At 39.4% G+C, this 20,299-nt stretch overlaps 1 protein-coding gene across 2 annotated transcripts; it reads right to left on the bottom strand.

Annotated features, from left to right (window-relative positions):
- Positions 1-723: 723 nt before the first annotated feature.
- Positions 724-20,227, bottom strand: LOC120190491 (putative uncharacterized protein DDB_G0271606). 2 transcript variants are annotated; one of them, XM_039193568.1, is made up of 11 exons: positions 20,083-20,227; positions 19,065-19,312; positions 18,849-18,992; positions 11,841-11,993; positions 11,632-11,748; positions 4,220-4,300; positions 3,877-4,020; positions 1,774-3,320; positions 1,536-1,740; positions 1,247-1,285; positions 724-905 (listed from the first exon to the last, which is right to left on the bottom strand). In XM_039193568.1, exons 1-11 carry the CDS (start codon positions 20,087-20,089, stop codon positions 828-830), a joined length of 2,763 nt encoding a protein of 920 aa, XP_039049499.1. In that variant the 5' UTR covers positions 20,090-20,227; the 3' UTR covers positions 724-827. The 2 variants fall into 2 exon arrangements, with proteins under 2 accessions (XP_039049499.1, XP_039049500.1); XM_039193569.1 differs by lacking the exons at positions 19,065-19,312; positions 20,083-20,227 and having other exon boundaries at positions 11,841-12,060; positions 18,849-18,984.
- Positions 20,228-20,299: the final 72 nt, after the last annotated feature.

Below are 20,299 nucleotides of genomic sequence, written 5' to 3'. Positions count from 1 at the left end.
ATAACATTAAACATTTTTATGGTTCGAAACTCACCAACTGTCCCTTTTGAGTTCCCGATGTAACAAAAAAGAAAAAATTGGATGATGTTTTGAGATTTTAAAGAGAACTGTCGTTTATATTAACGGACCCCAATTAGATAATCTGATTCTTTACTGGAAGTTAGCATAGTTAGTTTGAATTCGTTTAGCAGTTGAATAACTGCTAATTTTAGTTAGAATGTTCTTTTGGACCAAATTGCATTTGATTATTGTAATTGTTTCCAGTTCTTCACCACGCTTCTTATTTATCTTTACCGATTGCGATCGACTTAATTTGTTCAATTTCTGCTTATCCAAAATGGGTACGTGTAGCAGGGACTATTTCAATGATGTTATTGATATGAAACAAGTTGATCAGGTTTAAATCATAGTCTCTGAAAATGTCTGAACCCACGTATCTACTAGTACCTGTAAGAGAGCCACATTAGGTGACTGCATCAGTCATGAACTAAGCCTACCCTGGATGACTACCGAAGCCACAATGTTCTGCCCGTGCCTGGATCATTTCTCCTTTACTCCCTACCATCTTAGTGGACATTCGACTAATTAATTATATTAAGTCATAATCTTAGATTTAGAGAGGATGAACAGAGTAATGTGTTCAAAATTTTAACACGACTTTTTGTAGCCAGAGTTCCGATTGTAAACAATCTAAAGATTTCAGGTTAAGTAACAGATCGGTTAACAAAAAGTTTCATGTTTTATAGCCATTTAAGTTAGGACACCTAACAGTAACCATCCCTAGTACAGGAGATAACACCGCACCAGCACATCACTTTGACTCAATATCATCGCTGGGCATTGGGAGATATTGCGGATAATACAGTTTCAGATGCATCATTCCTGCTAGGCAATGTATCTTGGCCCTGCATTATAAGAAAGAAATCAATGCATACGTTTGATTCACAAAAATAGATGAACATTCATATATTTGAAATAGAATTTGTTCTGGACCAACAATAAATGGGAACGATATTTCAAAAGTTGGGTTGATGAAAGAGCAGGTAGGATTTAGGAAGCGTCATAAATTCAATGCAATCAACTTAATCAGATATTCAGATCCAAAGGAGGAACTCTGATTATTCACCAGCTTTGGAGAAGATGGATTTGCCATTAAGACCCTTTAAGACATGTCTAATCTCAGCTAAAATCTAAACTTATTCACAACATAAAACTCTCTTTAGAAGAGAATAGTACTTCAACTAACCTGCAATGTTGTTTGTCGACCTGGTTCCATCATGGATTCCTGAAAGAAATATTAAATTGCAGTCAGGATGAAAAATATAAGGGCAAGAGTTTTAATTTATATCCGCTTCTTATGACTAAAAGATCTTTTCCATTTAAGAGTAGACTGCACTGCTACAGATGCAACATGATCATTTCAGGTAAAAGGAATGTCAGGGTTGCTTAAATTTGAACTTATATCTAAATAATCCCACGTGCACCAGTGTGTTAATGAACAGATTCCATGTACCAGTGTGTTAATGAAAGCACACCTCTTTGCTCAAGTCACTCTGCATCTGAACCTGAGATGTTGTGATCTGCCCTTCTTGTCTTTTTTCTTGTTCTTGCTGCTGCTGCAAGTAAAGATGATGATTTGGTGGTGGAAATTGCTGCTGATAAGAGCCTAGCGGCCGAAGCTGCTGCTGCTGCTGAAGATACTGTTGAGGCTGATGTTGAATAAATTGTTGTTGCTGCTGATTCTGTAGTAGCTGTTGCTGCTGATTCTGTAGTAGCTGTGGCTGCTGATATGGTAATGATTGCTGTTGAAGAAATTGTTGTTGCACTTGCAGCAGCTGTTGGTGTTGTTGATACTGTTGCTGTAAAAGCTGCTGCTGGGGCTGCTGGGGCTGCTGTTGCTGTTGCTGTTGCTGCAATAAAAATTGCTGCTGTTGCTGTTGGTAGTAATAATATTGCCACATTTGATTATATGCTTGATTATTCTGCATTTGCACAAGTTGCTCATTGCTTTGCATGGGATGTTGAGGGATCTGTGGTTGAGGATAAGCAGGTTGGGGAACTAGGGGAATCTGACTTGGGGCAAAGTTCTGTTGGTTCATATTCTGCATAGACCAGGTAGGAACTGTAGCTAAATTAGGATAAGCAGTTGATGTGGGGTACTGACTCTGTGATTGGTCACCTTGTTGAACTTGTGGGATCTGTGAATGCATAGACTGACTGGGGTAACCTCGAGTCATAGGCACTTGTGTGCCAGTTTCATTTCGTGGATACTGCCTTTTTGGAGACATTTGTTGCCTTTGATGCAGCCTTTTATGAGAGTGCCTTCTATGGCCAGATTTATTTGCTCGATGAACTCCGTCAGCACTAATCCTTTGATTCCAACTTCCACCATCATCTGGAGGCGTACTTCGCAAAAGTGGCTCTGTTTTCTTCATGTTCTGCTGACTTGCCAAAGATGAAGGACTTATCATTTCAGTTTGAATTCCAGCAAAATCAGATGCTTGAGCATTCCTTGGGCCAGATTCCAGATTACCTCCACCATTACTTTGAGGGCCCTCTGGTGTAACTCCATCGAGCTTGCTGGTTTCTTGAGGAGGTTCTTTTTTCATCATGCTTTCATTTGATAAGCTGGTTTCTACAGAAGTTTCACCTTGATTTGCCATACTGATTGAATCCGAAGCCTCACGATCTAGATGACCCAATGAAAGTCTCTCCAAAGGAAGTCCGTTTACATCTTGTTCAGATTTATGATCATGCTCTGGCTGGAAATTATCTTCCTTAGAATGTTCTTCTGAAGTTTCTAATGCTTCAACTACCTTTTCCACTTTATCACATATTAAATTATAAGATGAAATATTTGTATTAGCTTTTATGTCTTCTCTGAGATGCTTTGAAACATCCTGCGAACTCTGCTGCATTTCCCCCTGCAATCGTTCATCAACTTCTCCTGATTGAAGCTTGTTGACCGTAGCCTTGTAAAGGGGAATTTCATGATCTTCCAACAATGGTGATTTCTTGTCTGATACACAGTCCAAGGCATCATGGTAAGGCTGGGCATCATCAACGTTAGGAGGTTCCAATATCTTGTCTTGAGATGGTGACTGAACTGAGATGTCTGAACTTCCGTCTCCAGATGGACGTGAAGGCAAAAAAGCAGGGCTTTCTTGTCTTCTGACAGCAGTCATCATCAAGGATATAGGTTTTATACCATTAACAACGGAAAACTTGTAAGTTCTCATCCTTGCAGAATCAGGAAAACACTTTATGTGACGATTCCATGCTTTTCTTATATCATCCATGGTTCCACAAAGATCAACAAACTGGCCCACAAAAAAATACTTTTGCCAATCAGCTCCTGATAATTTAGAAACAACAATAACAACAGTCTTTCTCCATCATCCACTATCTTTAAGTTGGTTGCATGGGTCATATTTCCACTACCATATGAATTTAGATGAAAAACAAACTAATGCTAGGCATGATACAAAAAAAACTGTGGCCATATTACAGCCACTTTCATACTGAAGCAGGATCTTGGAGAGCTGGTAACTAAATATATTTTCATAGAAAAACATTGAAAATGGTAAAGATATTCATCACCAATCAAACCAAATATTCTAAGTCTACCAACTGGTTAGTTTTCAGAAAGAAGATTCCCATGTGAGCTCATATGTAGAATATAGAGAGAGAGAGCAACATGAATAAATAGAAAGGGTTTTAATCACTTTGGCCATGGTGGAAGGCCAAAACAGATTAAATGTGTTTAACATTCAATAAGGGACCAAAATACATGTAATAATAGGAGAAATAACGTCCTCTTACATGCTTCTCCAAAACATAAACAGCTGTGGAAAAACTCCAAGAGAAAAAGTTCACCTGTAGATATAAGCTTGATATCTCCTCTGCTTCTTTTGAATCCATACCTTGAGATGGCCCTAGAGATATCACATCATTTATTATAGCATCTAACACATGTATGTTCTTAGGCCCTCCATGCATCATGCCAAATTTTATCAGTTCCTACATAAGCATAAGAATGATTAAACTTTTATATCAACTAATAGTAGTCAAATTCCAATAAACAAGAGATTAAATGAGTTGAAGATTTAGGAAAAAGAGGGGACGATAGATTTCTAGTTTTGTGCTATGCCTGCAAAATCACAATAAATGTTAATGATCCCACATCGGACAAATTATAAGTTGAAGATAACATAACTACCTCCAACAGCACTTTGCAATGAGGCAGACATTTAATACCATCTATTAAGATGTCTCTAGCAGCATCACTGTCACTCGTAATCTGAAAACAAATTGATGTAAGAATAGAAAGTGACTGCAAAAATGAGTGAGAAAGCTAGTGAGAGAGCGATCGTGGAGCTTGGTTTGGGTTCTTCTGACAGAGGCGGAGCATTGCCTGGAGAAGGAGCATGGGTAGCTTTCATAGATAATCTTAGTAGGAGAGTGCATAGAAGCGTTTTATGGGAGCGTTTTAGCTATTTCGGCAAGGTGATCAAAGTGTTCATTCCGTTCGTTAATAGGAAACCAAAGTACAAGGATTATACATTCGCTTTTGTGCATTTTGCTTGTAAGGAGGATCTGTTCAATGCAAAGGATAGGATGAATAATGTTGTGGTAGATGGAAGGAGGATATCGGTGTCGATTGCGAAATACCATAAGAGAAGTTTTCCGCGCGGCAGAGAGCGAGCTACTGGAGTGGGGTCTGGAGTTGCCAGCGAAGTGGAGCCAAGAGGGAAGAGATCAACAGTCCAAGTTGAGGCGAGGAGGAGGGAGTTGCTAAGTAAATTTCATGATGGAAGATCTTATAAGGATTCGGTAGTGGGAAGGGATAATACCGAGGGCCAGCAGAGGAATAGCTGTGGAGATACGAGGGAGGTTAAGAAGCCTTTGGAGGTTCATATTCCAATGGAAGAAAGGACTTGGTTAAGATCATCTCTAACTGGTATATGCAAGCAGATTTTCGAAGTTGAGCTTGTGCAAAGAGGTTTAAGGACTGAGGGTTTTGATGTCAAGGTGATAAGGTGGGGTTTTGCGAGAAACGCATGTCTGATTGTATTTAAGTCTGTGGAGGAGAAAATCGCAGCGGTGGAGGACAAATGGGAGGCATTGTCTTTCTGGTTTGAAAGGCTGGAGCCTGTCATGAAGGAGAAGGGCGTTCCATTACCTTTCTGTGCAGTATCCTTGATGGTTGTTTCTTTAAATTGTTGGTCAGTTTCATTCTTTTCTAGTTTGATTGCGAGATGGGACAAGTTAGTGAAGATTCAGGATCAAACTGCTCAAAGAGTGGATTGCAGGGTGGCTCAGTTGCTGTTAAGAGTGGAAAGCCCGTTCGATATTCCGCTCCAGGAAATCATTAATACTTATGGTAGATCTTTTATTATTAAGATTAAAGTGGAAGGTTGTGATGAGTTCTTTCCTGAGCTTGATGATGGGGAGGAAGAAGATGGCTCTGTGGAAGAACGAGTTGACCTGGGAGAAGAGACTTCATCGGAAGGGAGCAGAGGGGATGATAGAGAAGGTCAGCAAGGGCAGTTGAATTTCCAGAAGATGTCAGAAGCTCAGAATAGACAAGAAGCAAGGGCTAAAGGTGCTTCTCATGGGGATGACACAATGATCGATGATAATTTGAATTTTAACGTGGAAGCCAATAATATTACAGGGGCTGACCATTGGGATGAGGGGACAATACTAGGTGAGGCTAAAAGTAAGCAGAAAGTGTCAGGCGTTCCTGCTGTTGGAAGGAAAAAGGTGTTCAGAGTGGAAGGTGGCACCTCGGGACAAGATAAAGTTGTCAAAGATTGTGGGATTAATTATAAAACGGGTAGATCTGAGGTGTTTGGACCTGAGCAGTATGAGTGTGTTTCACTAGCCCAGCGATGTCCTGTGGACAATGAAAGCCATTTACAGGACCAATCACTTTCTGAAACATATGAGGAGAACAGTACTATCATGGTAGAGGAAGAGAATGAAGGCATTCAGGAAATTGAGGTTTTTGATATGGGTGACAAAGGAATTAAGTCTAAGAAGGTCAACACAAATGCAAAGGTGAAGAGTTGTAGGAGATGGAGATTAGGATATCAGGTATCTAAAGGCTTGTCAATAAGTAAGACTTCCGAGGGATTGAGGGGTTGTGGACGTTTTGCGAGGGTATACAGAAGGTCAAAAACAAGACGAGTTTGGTTATGTTCAGCAAATATTCATAAGCACATTCAAAACAGGCTGGTACTTCATAATTTTAAGCAATTTTCATTAGCTTCAGGGGTTAGGGGTCAGGATAAGGATACTACTGTTTCTGCCCATGGTCACAACAAGCCTATGGGCCCTATTAGTAGCAGCATTTCTCCAGTCAGTGGGGTGACAGATCAGGTTATTGCTTCTAGGAATCGGAGAAAATACAGAAAGAAGAGAAGAGGTTTAATCTCAGAAGCTTTGGCCAATGCAGAAGTATCTACAATCTACTCTTGTTCCTTCACAAAAGTTCTTAAGGAAGCATTGAATACTTGGGAAGTCTGTCAGAGTTTAGGCATTTCTTTCAAGGAAGGGAGGGAGGCTTTTATTGATAAAATTAGAAAGATGGAGGAAGGTGCAGGGGTGGTAAATGAAGCTGCTAAGTGAGTCAGTTACTGTTTCCTCGAAGGTTTGGGCTTGAAGTGTATATGTTGGAATGCAATATTATTTCGTGGAATGTTAGGGGCTTAGGAAGAAAGGAAAAAATTAGAGGGGTGTCGAGACTTGTAAATAAGAACAAACCGGTCATATTGCTTTTACAAGAGACAAAACTGAGTAAAAGCAAGAAGGGGCTTAGAAGGAAATTAGGAGGAAAGCTTCTGAAGGGAGAAAGTTTCCAGCCAGCGGATGGGTCAGCCGGTGGATTGTTGTGTTTGTGGAATGAAAATGCTTATGAAGTAAGCAAGGCGTATAATCAAAGTAGATTTCAGGTGTTAACATGGAAGTTCAAGGTGTCTAAAGTGGAGTGTGTTATTATTAATGTGTACGGTCCTTCTGTAGAGGAAGAAAAGGAGGAGTTTTTCAGGCAACTGTTGAGTTATGTTCACTCTGTTAATCTGCCAATTTGCATCGGGGGATATTTTAATGCTTATCTCGACCAAGAGGAGAAGATTGGTGCCTCACAAAATTGGCATTCAATGGGTCTGCTAAGGAATTTCTTGTAACAATCAAATTTAATAGATCTTCCTTTGGCAGGTGACACTTTCACTTGGGGTAATAATAGAGAAATCACTACTTGGGTAAGGCTTGATCGGTTCTTATTGAGTAACAGCTTCTTAAGCTGCTTCCCCAAGTCTGTTCAGAAATTGCTTCCTAGATCTCTCTCTGATCACAACCCGATACTATTGGTTGAAGATGTGAAAAATTGGGGCCCTAAACCTTTTCGATTCTTTAACTATATGCTGGAGGAAGATGGTTTTGTAAATATGGTTCAGAATGCATTGTCAGATCGGGTTAAAAATAGAGGAGGAAGAGGAATTTACAGTGTATTAAAAGGAACTAAAAAACATATCAAGGAATGGCCAATCAGAAATAAACAGGGGATATCTGAAGTTATCACAGGGTTGGAGAGCAAAATAAATGATTTGGAAATTAAGGCGCAAGGCAGTGGGCTTTCTACTTTTGACTGGGAACAACTTCTGTCATCCAGAAAAGAGCTCTGGAAATTGCATAGAATTGAAGAAAGTATTTGGTTTCAAATGTCGAGGGCGAAATGGATCAAAGATGGTGATAGAAACACTAGGTTCTTCCACCTATGTGCTGTAAACATAAACATATTCAACACCATTTCGACATTGAAAGTGGATGGGGAGGTGATGATGGATCCAGAGCTGATTAAAGATTATGACTCCCAGTTCTTTAAGAAAGCCTATAATTCTAAAGATTTTTTAGAGGTGGAGAACTTGAATTTAAATTTTGCAAAATTGAGAGGAGATCAAAGGAATGGCCTGGAGGTTATGTTTTCAGAGGAGGAAGTAAGGGAGGCTATTTTCTCTTCGGACAGTTCTAAAGCTCCAGGTCCCGACGGTTTTACGATGGGTTTTTTTAAGAAATTTTGGCCAACTCTGAAGGGGCAACTTATGAAGTTTATGGAGGATTTTTATTGTGGGAGAAAATGGGATCATGGGGTCAATCATGCATTCATTTCTCTGATCCCAAAGAAAAACAATCCGGAAGTAATTGAAGATTATAGACCTATAAGTCTCGTTGGCAGTCTCTATAAAATCATTTCCAAAGTTTTAGCAAGGAGACTAGTTTCAGTGATTAAAGATATTGTGAGCCCTTCATAGTTTGCATTTATTCCGGGGAGACAACTTTTAGATTGTGCTTTTCTAGCAAACGAAGGCATAGACTATTGGAGGAAGCAAGGGCTGAAAAGGGTAGTTTTCAAAGCTGATTTTCAGAGGGCATATGACACGGTTGAATGACCAATTATCTTTAGATTATTGAGAGTCATGGGCTTTGGGGAGAGATGGGTTTCCTGTATAAAATGTTGCCTCTCCACGGCGTCGATTTTGGTGTTAGTGAATGGCTCTCCTACAAAGGAGTTCTCGATGGGCAAAGGGTTGAGACAAGGATGTAGTTTGTCTCCTCTCTTGTTTAATTTAGTGGGGGAACTGTTAAACCGTATGTTAGTGAAATCAACGGATGTGGGACTTTTTCAGGGTTTTGTTTTTGGAAGATCGATTTCCTTTATTTTAACCCATTTACAGTTTGTTGACGACCTAATTTTGTTTTGCCGAGATTCACCTACCTATATTCTTAACATTAAGAGAGTCTTGAGGATTTTTAGCCTAATGATTGGACTTCATTTGAATTTGTCGAAGAGTAATTTGTATGGAATTAATGTGGATGACGACGTATTAAATGAATGGGCTAAGGAGGCCGGTTGTGCCGTAGGTGTCCTGCCCACAGTATATTTAAGTTTACCATTAGGTGCAAAGAGAAATTCAGAGGCTGTTTGGGAGCCAGTCATTCAGAGTTTCATCAAAAAGTTATCCGGTTGGAAAGCTTCCACACTATCTATGGCGGGCAGATGGGTGTTGATAAAATCAGTTCTGTCCTCCTTGTCGATTTTCTACCTCTCTGTTTTCAGAATCCCGAGTAAGGTTTATAGGAAGTTAAATTCTCTTATGGCCAACTTTTTGTGGGGGGAAGGTTCTTCAAAAAGTCGAATTCACTGGGTGAATTGGAAAAGGGTTTGTCAACCCTTCGAGGAGGGAGGTTTGGGAATCTTGGATCTGAATTTCGCTAACAGAGTGCTGCTAGGTAAATGGGTATGGAAGTTCGCAAATGAAAAAAACTCTTTGGAAGAACATGATTTGCAGTTAGGGATGGCAAAAAAACCCGAACCCGACGGGGAAAACCGAAAACCGAATTAAACGGGTCGGTTCGGGGATGATAAACGGGGACGGGGACGGGGACGGGGACGGGTTTGGTAATCCCCGCCCCGATTACCCGCCTCGATACCCGACCCGATAAATATTAAAAATAATTATTTATATATATATAATATTAATAAATTTAATTTAAATAAAAAATATATATTTAATTTAAATATATATATATATACCCGACCCGATTCCCGGCCCAATACCCGACCCAATACCCGTTTAAATAACCGTTTATGCTAAACGGGGATACCCGTTTCCCCGCGGTTTTCCCCGATTACTCGACAGGGATCCCCTTTTAAATCCCCGTGGTTTTTTAAATGGGGACGGGTACCGATTTTTTAAACGGGGACGGGGGGACCAATACTCGGCCCGAACCCGGCCCGTTACCATCCCTATTTGCAGTAAACATAATGTGAGTAATCTGTCTTTAGACCTCAAAAAGGTAGTCTCTCCTTCGGATTCTTGGATATGGAAGGGTATTACAAGAAACTATTTGGCAGATGATGCAATTGGTCATGGTTTGCGATCTCACTCGAAGATTCAAGTAGGCAATGGCAAGTCTATTGTATTCTGGCACGATGTTTGGCTAAATGAGGATTCTTTAAAGAATCAATTTCCAAGGATCTATGTTCTTTCCAATAACAAGTGGGGAAAAGTTTTAGAGTTTGGCAGTTTCTTGAGTAATAGATGGATTTGGACCATTCAAACGAGAAGGAATCTATGTGATTGGGAGCTGGATTACTGGATTCAATTGATGTCATTATTGGAGAATGTTGGTCTGTCTGAATCGGTGGATGATTTTCTGGCGTGGTCGGGGAAGGGAGATGGACTGTTCACCGCTAAAGCATGTAGGTTGACTCTTTCTACAAATTCAGGGGGTAGTTTCAAGTGGAAAAGGTTCGTTTGGTCAGGTTTGGCTCCCCCAAGAGTCGAAACTTTTCTGTGACAGGTCTCTCATCAAAGATTGGCAGTTAGAACGGAGTTGACAAGAAGAGGTGTTACATTGGAGGAGGTCTCTTGTCCGTTTTGTGCTAAGCAGGAAGAAACAGTTCAGCACTTGTTCATATCGTGTTTGGTTGCATGGGACCTATGGAGCAGTTTTTGGAGGTTATGGGAAGTCTCGTCAGTCTTACCTAAAGATCCGTCTCTATGTTGTGTTCTTGGTCGGACATGAGGCCAAATTCTCTAATATGGAGCTTTATACCGGGTGTAGTTCTATGGTCATTATGTAAGGCTAGAAACTCGGTGGTTTTCGATGATTGGAAACTGGACAGCCATACTCTTTTCTTCATTTGTAGATTTAGATTGGCTAAATGGTTCCTGGCTAAGCACCCGGACGTCATTAGTCAGGTAGACTCCCTTGTAGGGGACCCTACACTTGCAGACAAGCATCATACTAGGGACCTTAAAAGGATGAAGGTTCAGGGCTGGCTTCCTCCTCCACTTCATTTTTATAAAGTTAACGTTGATGGGGCAGTCAGTGGGGACGGGCTGCTAGGGGGAATTGGGGGCATTTTAAGAGATTCAGAAAGTAAAATTCTTGGGTCTTTCTCGCACGCTGTTGGACCAGGTCCTCCTCCACTCGCTGAGCTGAAAGCCATTGAGAAAGGCATTGACTTTTTTCTCTCGTCGGATTGGGAGGAAGGGAAGGTTAATTATAGAGAGTGATTGTAAATCAGTAGTGGATTGGATTTTACTGCCGACATCATCTCCACGTTTTTTTAGTTCGTTGGTTCAGAAAATTGCTTCCCTAATCTTGGAGAGGGAGATAATTATTAGACATATCCCGAGGAGCTGCAATTTTGAGGCTGATACTTTAGCTAAACAGGGGATTAGATTATTAATGAAGGTTGCCTTAGAGGTTTTTCAGTAGGGTTGGTGGTCTATTGAGGTTGTTGGGGCTGAGTTAGTTTTGGTGTTGTTTAAGGGAGGTCTGGTCGCATTAGGGTTTTGCTTTCTATGTTCTGTAATTTTTAGGTTTTGTTAGTTTGTCTTCTAGTTGTATTTTATGTACTTTGTCTTTGATTAATAAAATCCTAAGGCACTCTTTTCCACCTTCCGCTGATTAAGGAGCTTTCCTAAAAGATCCATTAATCAAGAAGGGGGTTTTTAACGAGTGCTGAAATTCTTATCCAAAAAAAAATTGATGTAAGAAAAAAAATAGCACATAGACGGTTTAGGTTGAATAGAGCAAGGAAAATCCTTTACCCACCATGTATTGAAGTCGTGAAAAATTAATATACAATATGGGAAGAATGGCAAACTTTTGCTTTGCAGAAGCAATTTCCACTGCCTCTTTGTATGTATTAGAAGCTGCTACAAAGTTGCCCTGACAAATTGGAGAAAGCACATAGATATATAAGTAATTACTCACAACCAAGCCCATTCTTATAGTCTAAATGAAGATAGAGAACTGCTTACCAATCGCTTTTCCAGGTTAGCTTTTATTGATACAATTTCAACAAGGCTAAGATCTGATTCTGTCTCATAATGTAGAAGTGCTACATGTGCACCTGAAACATCCCTTATTTTCTCCTTAAACCTAGCACTGAAAAGGTGGATCACTGGCATTCTCTGCAACGGACATATGAGGAGGGCCATAAACATCTCCAATCACATATAAAGCAATGGAGAAAGCATCCTATTTTTTTTTTATAAAGAAACGAGGCCTTGTTAAAAACCCCTTCATAACCACTGCTGTACAAAAATACATCAGCGGACATTGGAAAGAGGAAAAGAGTGCCTCAAATATTATTCCAAAAATAAATTACACTTCATACAACAGCCGGCTATTACAAACACCCCCAATAACCTCTTACCTCTCTACAACCACACAATACTGAACTACTACCCTATACCCGCCTTAGCCAACCTGTCTGCCTCCCAATTAACAGACCTTTTTACAAGCTTTATAATAACACTATGCGCGAAAACAACACTGACAATTTCCTTAACTAGATGTGAAAATACGGTAGGACACACTTCTGGATTCTTAATCCAATTTACTACATTTGTTGAGTCAGTCTCTACAATTAGCCACCCTTGCCACACCACTCTGAATCCACAAACAAAACTAAACCAACTTGAAGGCCTTCAATTCAGCTAAAATAGGGGGTTTGGACCAGCTAAAGTCGAAAATGAGCCCAAAACCTTGCTCTCTTCATTTCTTAGTATTTCCCCAATATTGTTGCTTTCCCAATCTCTTTTTACTGCCCCATCCACATTAATTTTAAAGAAACCCAAGGGAGGACTCCACAAGACCGGTGAAAGATTAATCTACATGGACGGGTTACTTGAATCATCCAGCTTCGAGTCACCAACAAGGCAATCAAAGAGAAGTGAAAAATTAGGAAATTTTGCCGAAAACCACGCCGCCACTCTATATCTAGATAAAAAGAACAAATGATTAAGATCAATGATTCCCTTCTCGAAAATCACATGGTTCCGACACTTCCAAACTGACTACATTACAGCTCTCGGAATAAAATTCCAAATTATAGACTTTGGAACAAGGCTTTCCCAAGACGATAAGAAGACATTAGGATGCTCTGGAAGGACCGTGGTTAGGTTCCACAATCTTAAGAAACATCCCCAAAGGTCCTACGCAATAGAACACGAAAAAAATAGGTGAGAAATCGTCTCTTGATGCAAACCACATAGCGGGGATAAAATGTTCTCTATCCCACTAATACCACGCTTTAAAAGTTCAGATTTAATAGCCAATTTTTGATGCAAAACCTGCCACATAAATGCCTCCACTCTTGGGGTGGCATAACCAATCCAAACCAGCTTCGACCAAAACGGGTCTTCAACATACCCTTCTGACAATAATTTAACACATGATTTTACCTAATAAAACCTTCCTCGTTCCCCGTCTATACACATTGATCATTCTCATCAATTCGAATACTAGCATTGCTTAATAACAATATTAGTTCCACCCACTGCTCTACTTCCCAGTCTAATAAACTTCTTTGAAACAGTATATCCCAACACCAAGCCCCTGCATTATAAAATCCAAACTCAGATATTTTACCCTCTTTATTAGCGGAAAGGGAGAACAATCTCAGAAATTTTGATCTAAGCGAGACATTGCAAATCAACCTATCAGACTAATTTAAGCGAGACATTGCAAATCCACCTATCAGACCAAAACAAGAAATCATTCCCCTTTCCAACTCGTAATTGAAAACGATTCCTAAAACAATGACCAAAAGCATCATTCGCCAGCAGTTATTAACCACTCCTCTCTATATCCAAGATGACTCATAGGATACCCCATTGTCCATCAAACTTAATCTATTATCCAAATTATACTTACAACACACTAATTTCTTCCACCAAAAATCTTTTTCCGTAGCAAACTTCCATGCCCATTTTCCTAAGAGAACCATATTCATAGAGTTTAGATCAATTATACCCAAACCCCCTTGACCTTTAGGTCTGCACACAATCTACCAATTCACCCAATGGATACGATTTTTTTGAGACGAACCACCCCATAAAAAGTGTGCCATAATAGAATTCAATTTCCTCATAATCTTATTTGGCATTCTAAACGACAAAATAAATTGGCAAAGCGCTTAAAATCGACTTCACCAACACTGCCCTCCCTGCCAAAGAAAGAGTATTTGCTTTCCAACCCATCAATTTCTGGTAACATCTCTGGATTATTGGTTCCCATAACGTAATCGAATTTTTCGTCGAACCAAGGGGAAGACCAAGGTATTTCGTTGGAAAGAATCCAACCGAGCATCCAATCGAGTTTGCCCACGCTTTGATGCATGATGCATTAACATTAATACCAAAAATTCTGCTACAAATTTAGTTGAAGCCCCGAACACAATTAAAAAATGGTTAATACTCTCTTCACATTCTCCAATTGCCCTTCCGAAGCACCACAGAAAATTAACAGATCATCGACGAACTACAAATGAGACTGTGGGATGCCATATTCGTACTGCCGATCTGAAACCTACTAAAAAGACCCATCTTCACCACCTTAGTCAGCATCAAACTTAACATCTCACCCACTAAATTAAACAACAGCGGTGATAACGAACACCCTTGGCGTAACCCCTAGATATCTTAAATTTTTCAGTTGGGGAGCCGTTAACCAAGATGGAGATTGAAGCTGAAGATAAACACTTTAAAATCCAAGAACGCCACCGCTGCCCAAACCCCATATATTCCATAACCTTGAACAAAATCAACCAATCTATTGAATCGTAAGCTCTTTTGAAATCCACTTTAAAAGCAACACCTTTCAACCCTTTTCTTCTCAAAAAATAATCCCTTCATTTGCTATAAAGGAGCAATCCAGAATCTGCCTCCTTGGTACAAATGCAAATTGAGCCGGACTTATAAAGAGAATCTATGCAAGTCCTCAGTCTTCTTGAGAGAACCTTCTACAAACTTTTGTAAAGACCGCCAACTAAACTAATAGGCCGATAATCTTCCAAACTCTCCGGATTTAATTTTTTAGGTATCAATGAAATAAATTAAAGATTCACTTCTTTCTCCCACCTTTTCCCTAAATAAAAGTCCAAAAAAAACATTCGGATCTCATCCTTCAAAACAGGCCAAAATATCTTTAAAAAACCAAAATTTAAACCATTCGGTCCTAGCGCCTTGTTGCTATCTGAGGATGCAATTGCTTCCCAAATTTCCTTCTCCGCAAAAGTCCTTTCCAACATCGAACTTTGTGCTTCCGATAATCTGGCAAACTCAAGGTCCACTTTATCCACTCCCACATTTGGTTTCCTATTATAGACCTCCTTGAAAAAACTAAAAACACACTCAATTTAATCTGACCAGGGTCAGAGACCCATTCACCATTAACTTTCAGTACCTTCAGGGTATTAACCCTCCCCCTATTCGCTGCATAGTGATGAAAATATCTGGAATTTCAATCCCTGTTTGAAATTCATTTCTGGCGAGAAACCAGATTAATTTCTCTTTTTTTGTACAAATCCCACAATTCCCTCTTTGCCTTCACAATATCATCCCACGAAACTGAATTTAACCCTTGTTGTATATTTGCCTCCATTTCAGAAATAGCCTTCTCTAGCTCTAAAATCCTTCCCGACATCAAGAGATGTTTATTATTCGTTCAACTTCTTATTACTCTCTTCAATTCGTTCAACATTTTTGCAATTCCACTCCTCTTATCTTTTTCCATCTATTCCAAAGTTGATTCCATCATTTCCTGAAATCCCTGTTCTTCCATCAAATAATTAAAAAGTCTGAACGGTTTTGGACCCCAATTAACCGCACTCCTTTCAAGTAGTATCGCATTATGATCTGATAACGATTTTGGGAGAAGAGTCTAAACAACATCTGGATAAATACTCAAGAATCTGTAATTCACTAAAAATCGATCGAGTCTGACAAAAGCGGGAGAATCCCTATTGTTGCACCACGTAAAATTCCAGCCGGATAATGGAAAATCTGTTAGCTTTTCCTGAAAAACAAAATCACCTAACAATCTCATAGAATGAATATTCTGTGATTTTCCTTGCTTCTCCCCCGAGGACAAATATGCATTAAAGTCCCCCTACACATAAACAACATTCCATTTGCTCTAAGAAAATTAGAAGTTCCTAAAAATAACTCTCTTTTTCTAATTCAACTGTCGGACCATACAAGTTGACCAAACAACATTCCTCTCCATTATCCTTAACTTTGCCCTTCACTGCTTCAAACCTTCTACAAATAAATTGTTGCTCTAACTCGAATCAATCTTCATCCCAAATACTAATTAAACCACCAGCTGCCCCTTCTGAAAGAGAGGAGACCAACCCTTTTAATCTCTTCCTGCCTGACTTCCTCAGTAACGCCTGATTCACAGACTCCAATTTTGTCTCATGCAAAAACACAATAACTGGTTTTCTCCTTGAAATCAAGCTCCACGGTGCCCTTACCTTCTCTTTCCTTCCCAACCCCCCTGATATTCCAAGATACACCTGAAAAAATTGACATTGAAATGGTTCGACTACCTCTTGCGAAGATGGGAACTCAATTCCCCGCTTCCACAACCTTGTTTTTTCCCAAATCTTCAAATTTCCTTGCAAAAGCTTTTTTCCCACCTCGAAATGTTATACCCATCAATTTACTAACCTCCCAGGTGGCATTTAATTCCTCGTTAACTTCTTGAATATGCACCGAGTTGCCACCCACTTTCGATCTGCATCTATCTTTTTCCCCTTGACCTGCGATAAACTCTTTCAAAAAACCTCTTCTTGACCCTACCATTTGCTTCGCTTCTTACTGAGGTATTACAATCAACAAGGAGTGGAGACCCACTGCTTTCTTTTAAACCATCTTCTCCACCGCTTTTAGGAAATGATTTTATCTCCTCCATTCCGCCAGACCCATCCCCCTCAACCACCAATTGGATTTGGGCCATATCTCCAACCTTGTTCCTACACTCCCCATAAGCTATATTAATTGCTGGCCCTGAAGGAAAAATTCTGAAATTATGCGATCTGGGATCTCTTATTTGATTGAGCCTGCTCGTTAAAGGATGAATTTATATTTTCTCTTAACCCAAGGCCCGCGTAATCCCCAATTAAAACTCTTCTATGTTCAAGGCAGTCTATCCCCCCTTCATTAATAATTTCGTTCTCCTTACCCAGCAATAAAAACTATTGTCTCCACCTCTCCTCTGAAGCACCATCTGTCCTTCCATCTGCAAACCACGCGACTACCCTGTTTCGGGACTCATCATTTGACTTTTCATCTCCCTCAACCAGCACCACCTGCCTTCCACCGTCTTGGTTCTCCTCCGACGATTCCTCGGTCCATTGGTCCTCTGAAATCTCATATGGTTCTTTCTCCCGAAGATAACTCGGTTTCTGAAAAACCGACCCCATTCTGATTCTGACTTTGAAAGATCTTCCATATGCTCCTAACGTGATCATCTTTGGAACATCGAAGGGGCTTGCCACTCTAATCATCAATATTGCTACTGACATATCTTCTCTGTTCCTTGTTGCCTTCGAGATTTCTACCACCGTTCCCCAACTTTCAGCCAACCTCTGTAAGAAGGATTTCTGCCAACATTAGAAAAGGAACTCCATACAATTCAACCAAACAGTACGCCATTGGAATACCGTTTTCATCAAAAAGCGGTGCCACCCAGTCAAGCCAGAAGCACAATTCATCTTTCTTACTATTCTGTCTCAAAAAATGCTTCAACCGACTGAAAAGTGATAATGCAAGAGTTTCATGCATATCCCCAGCTTACCAACTTCACATCAATGCCATCACTGTGCAAAGCCTTCTGAACCAGTTCCAACTCAACGGATGCCTTAATGACCCTCGTCAATGAGCTCTTCATCCAATTCGTCTCTTTCGCAGTAAAATGTATCTCCCATAAATTCCTAATTATTGTTCCTGCTTTTGAAGACCCCACTCTGTTTTCCCACGACTTATGATCTACCCTTAAACTCTTGTTCTGAATCAACACTTCTTTGTAAGACCTATCATCTCTTATACCACTCAGGGTCTCATTTCTGGCCCTGTTTTTACCCTTTACATTATCAAATGAATTTTTTTTCTGTCTTAACTCTACCTACTATGGTTGAACCTCTTCGAGATTTCTGGTACTTCATTACCCCCACTGATACTTTCCTTCCATCAATCAACGATCCGTTAACTTTCGCGATTGCATTCATCATACTCTTCTCATTCTTAAATTGAACAAATGCAAACGTATAGGCTTTATATTTTGGTTTATTCAATACACTCGGGATGAAGATTCTACTTACCGACCCATGATATTGAAACAACTCCCTCAAACGCACTCCTTGACACTCTCCGACTCAGATTATCCACAAACGTTGTCCATATCTCACTGGAGGAAGATTGACTTTTTGACTTCTCTGTCGCTCTCGTTCTCACTCTCTCTCCTATTCTTTTTTCACGAGAAGAACCTCTATTTCCTAATAATACTCATAAATGAGTATGGAGAAAGCATCCTATAAATAGCAGTGAACTAAAGTTTCAGTATGGAAAAAACAGCTTTGAAATTATTAACAGAGTTTTGGAAATCTAAAAAAGTAGCACAAGGGATGATAGGTCACTCGAGTTGATTGGAAATGGAAATGTAGAAAAGATAACACAGGAATTTATTAACAATGCAAAAGAAGAGTATAAAGGATAACACATGTTGTTTCACTCGAGTTGCCTAAAGGATAACACAGGAATGTTGAGATTATAATTTCTTAGTTCTGATGAAAATAAGTATTCCTCAATAGTCCAGTACAACAATAGTAACTTGGAACTATCATACACCATCATCAAATTGAAATAAACTACATAATGCAAATTGCAAACTAGAAGATAATATGTTCTAAATTGGTAGTATCCATTAAAACAATCGTATCACTTTTATGAAATAGTATAGCACAGTACAAGGATAAGAACCTTAAGAAAAATTTCTGTAGCTCGGGCCAGTGCAAGGTTTGCTATCTCTCTTCCACCCTTACTTTCCATGAAATCCACATATCGCATCCAAAACTCAGGATAGTTAGCGCATGGAATTAGGCATCTCTCATAAAGTTTAACAGCCTACAATGCAAAAGAAGAATCAGATACCAGTTAAAGGCAAGAAAAGATAAGCACCACATTTATATGCCATACCCAATCAAAATCACCATGCATCTCTACAAAGTTTAAATACTCATGCCAGTTCTCCAGTTGACTGATGTCAAGCTCCTTTACATGAAAGTAAGACCTTCGAATGCCAGCCTCAAAGTGATGTATTTTCTCATCCAACTTGGACGCCTCATGATAAAGTTGCTTCCCAATGGACAAGTAATTTGTTAGTGCTTTAGCTCCATCTATTCCAGTAGAAGCATTCACCAAGTTTTTGATTACACAAGAAATTTCTGCATCAGTGGAACATGAAGAGACTTCATTTTCTACTTTGGGATCTAATTGCAAATCCATTTCATTTGGAAATTGCAACTCCTCTTTCCAAGTGGCAGTCAACATCTGGAAACTGAAGACATACACAGATGGTTGTACGATAACTATATCATAGCATCAAATGATAAGAGGCAAACAAACAGAGAAATAAAGGAAAAATATCATGCAACTACACAACAAAAATTGAAGACATGCTAGATAATATCATACTAAGCTAATACATCAGCAACTACCCAAATCAAAGAAGTGCTGAAGCATAATACCACCACCTTAATAACCAATCAGATGAAGAATCTCATAAATACATGTAGAATACCATGAAATTATCAGAGCTTTTAGTAATGCACTGTGGTTACTAAGCAGCCCAGTAAATGATGAGGTAGACACATCATATTATTGGATTTAAAGGTTAGATCTGTAGCAAGTGAAAAACAAATACTCTTTTATGGTCCAAAATACATGTTCTCTGTAAACTAGTTGGACGGGAGGTTTTACTATGAATCTATGATGCAATATTCCAGTACAATGCCAATAAATTCAGCTGGATTTTGCAAGTCCACTTTTTCTGAAGTGTTCTTGTTAGCTTTTTTAGTCCATGAAACAACACTTTCTTAGAAATCATAGCGGACAATATTAATAATAACATAACCACGTAAATATAGGTGTACAAACTAGTACAAAAGAAAAACTAAGGACTCCTCTCAAGGTTTCTATAAACAAGTGAAAATACCTTTCATAATAATGATGTAGCTTTTTGGATGGAAATCTTAGAGTTTGGATATAAACATTAGCTAAGGAACTCCATTGTTGCCGAGAAAACTCAAACTCGAGATACTTATCCCACAAGGTATGACATAAGTAATCCTTTCCAACAAAGGACATGGCTCTTTATGTTAGGCCAAACCAGATAGTATTTTGAAAACAAATTGATATATAATAATCCAGAT

The sequence above is a fragment of the Hibiscus syriacus genome, unplaced genomic scaffold (genome assembly GCF_006381635.1).
Source record: "Hibiscus syriacus cultivar Baekdansim isolate YM2019G1 unplaced genomic scaffold, ASM638163v2 tig00116962_pilon, whole genome shotgun sequence".
NCBI classification, from domain to species: Eukaryota; Viridiplantae; Streptophyta; class Magnoliopsida; order Malvales; family Malvaceae; genus Hibiscus; species Hibiscus syriacus.
This window is presented reverse-complemented; position numbering and strand designations above follow the sequence as displayed.

Coding starts and splice junctions, on each gene's coding strand:
- LOC120190491 (XM_039193568.1), bottom strand. Junction 18,993..19,064: donor TGCATGGTGATTTTGATTGG/GTATGGCATATA, acceptor TTTGCATTGTAG/GCTGTTAAACTTTATGAGAG. Junction 1,286..1,535: donor AGAGTGACTTGAGCAAAGAG/GTGTGCTTTCAT, acceptor TATTTCTTTCAG/GAATCCATGATGGAACCAGG.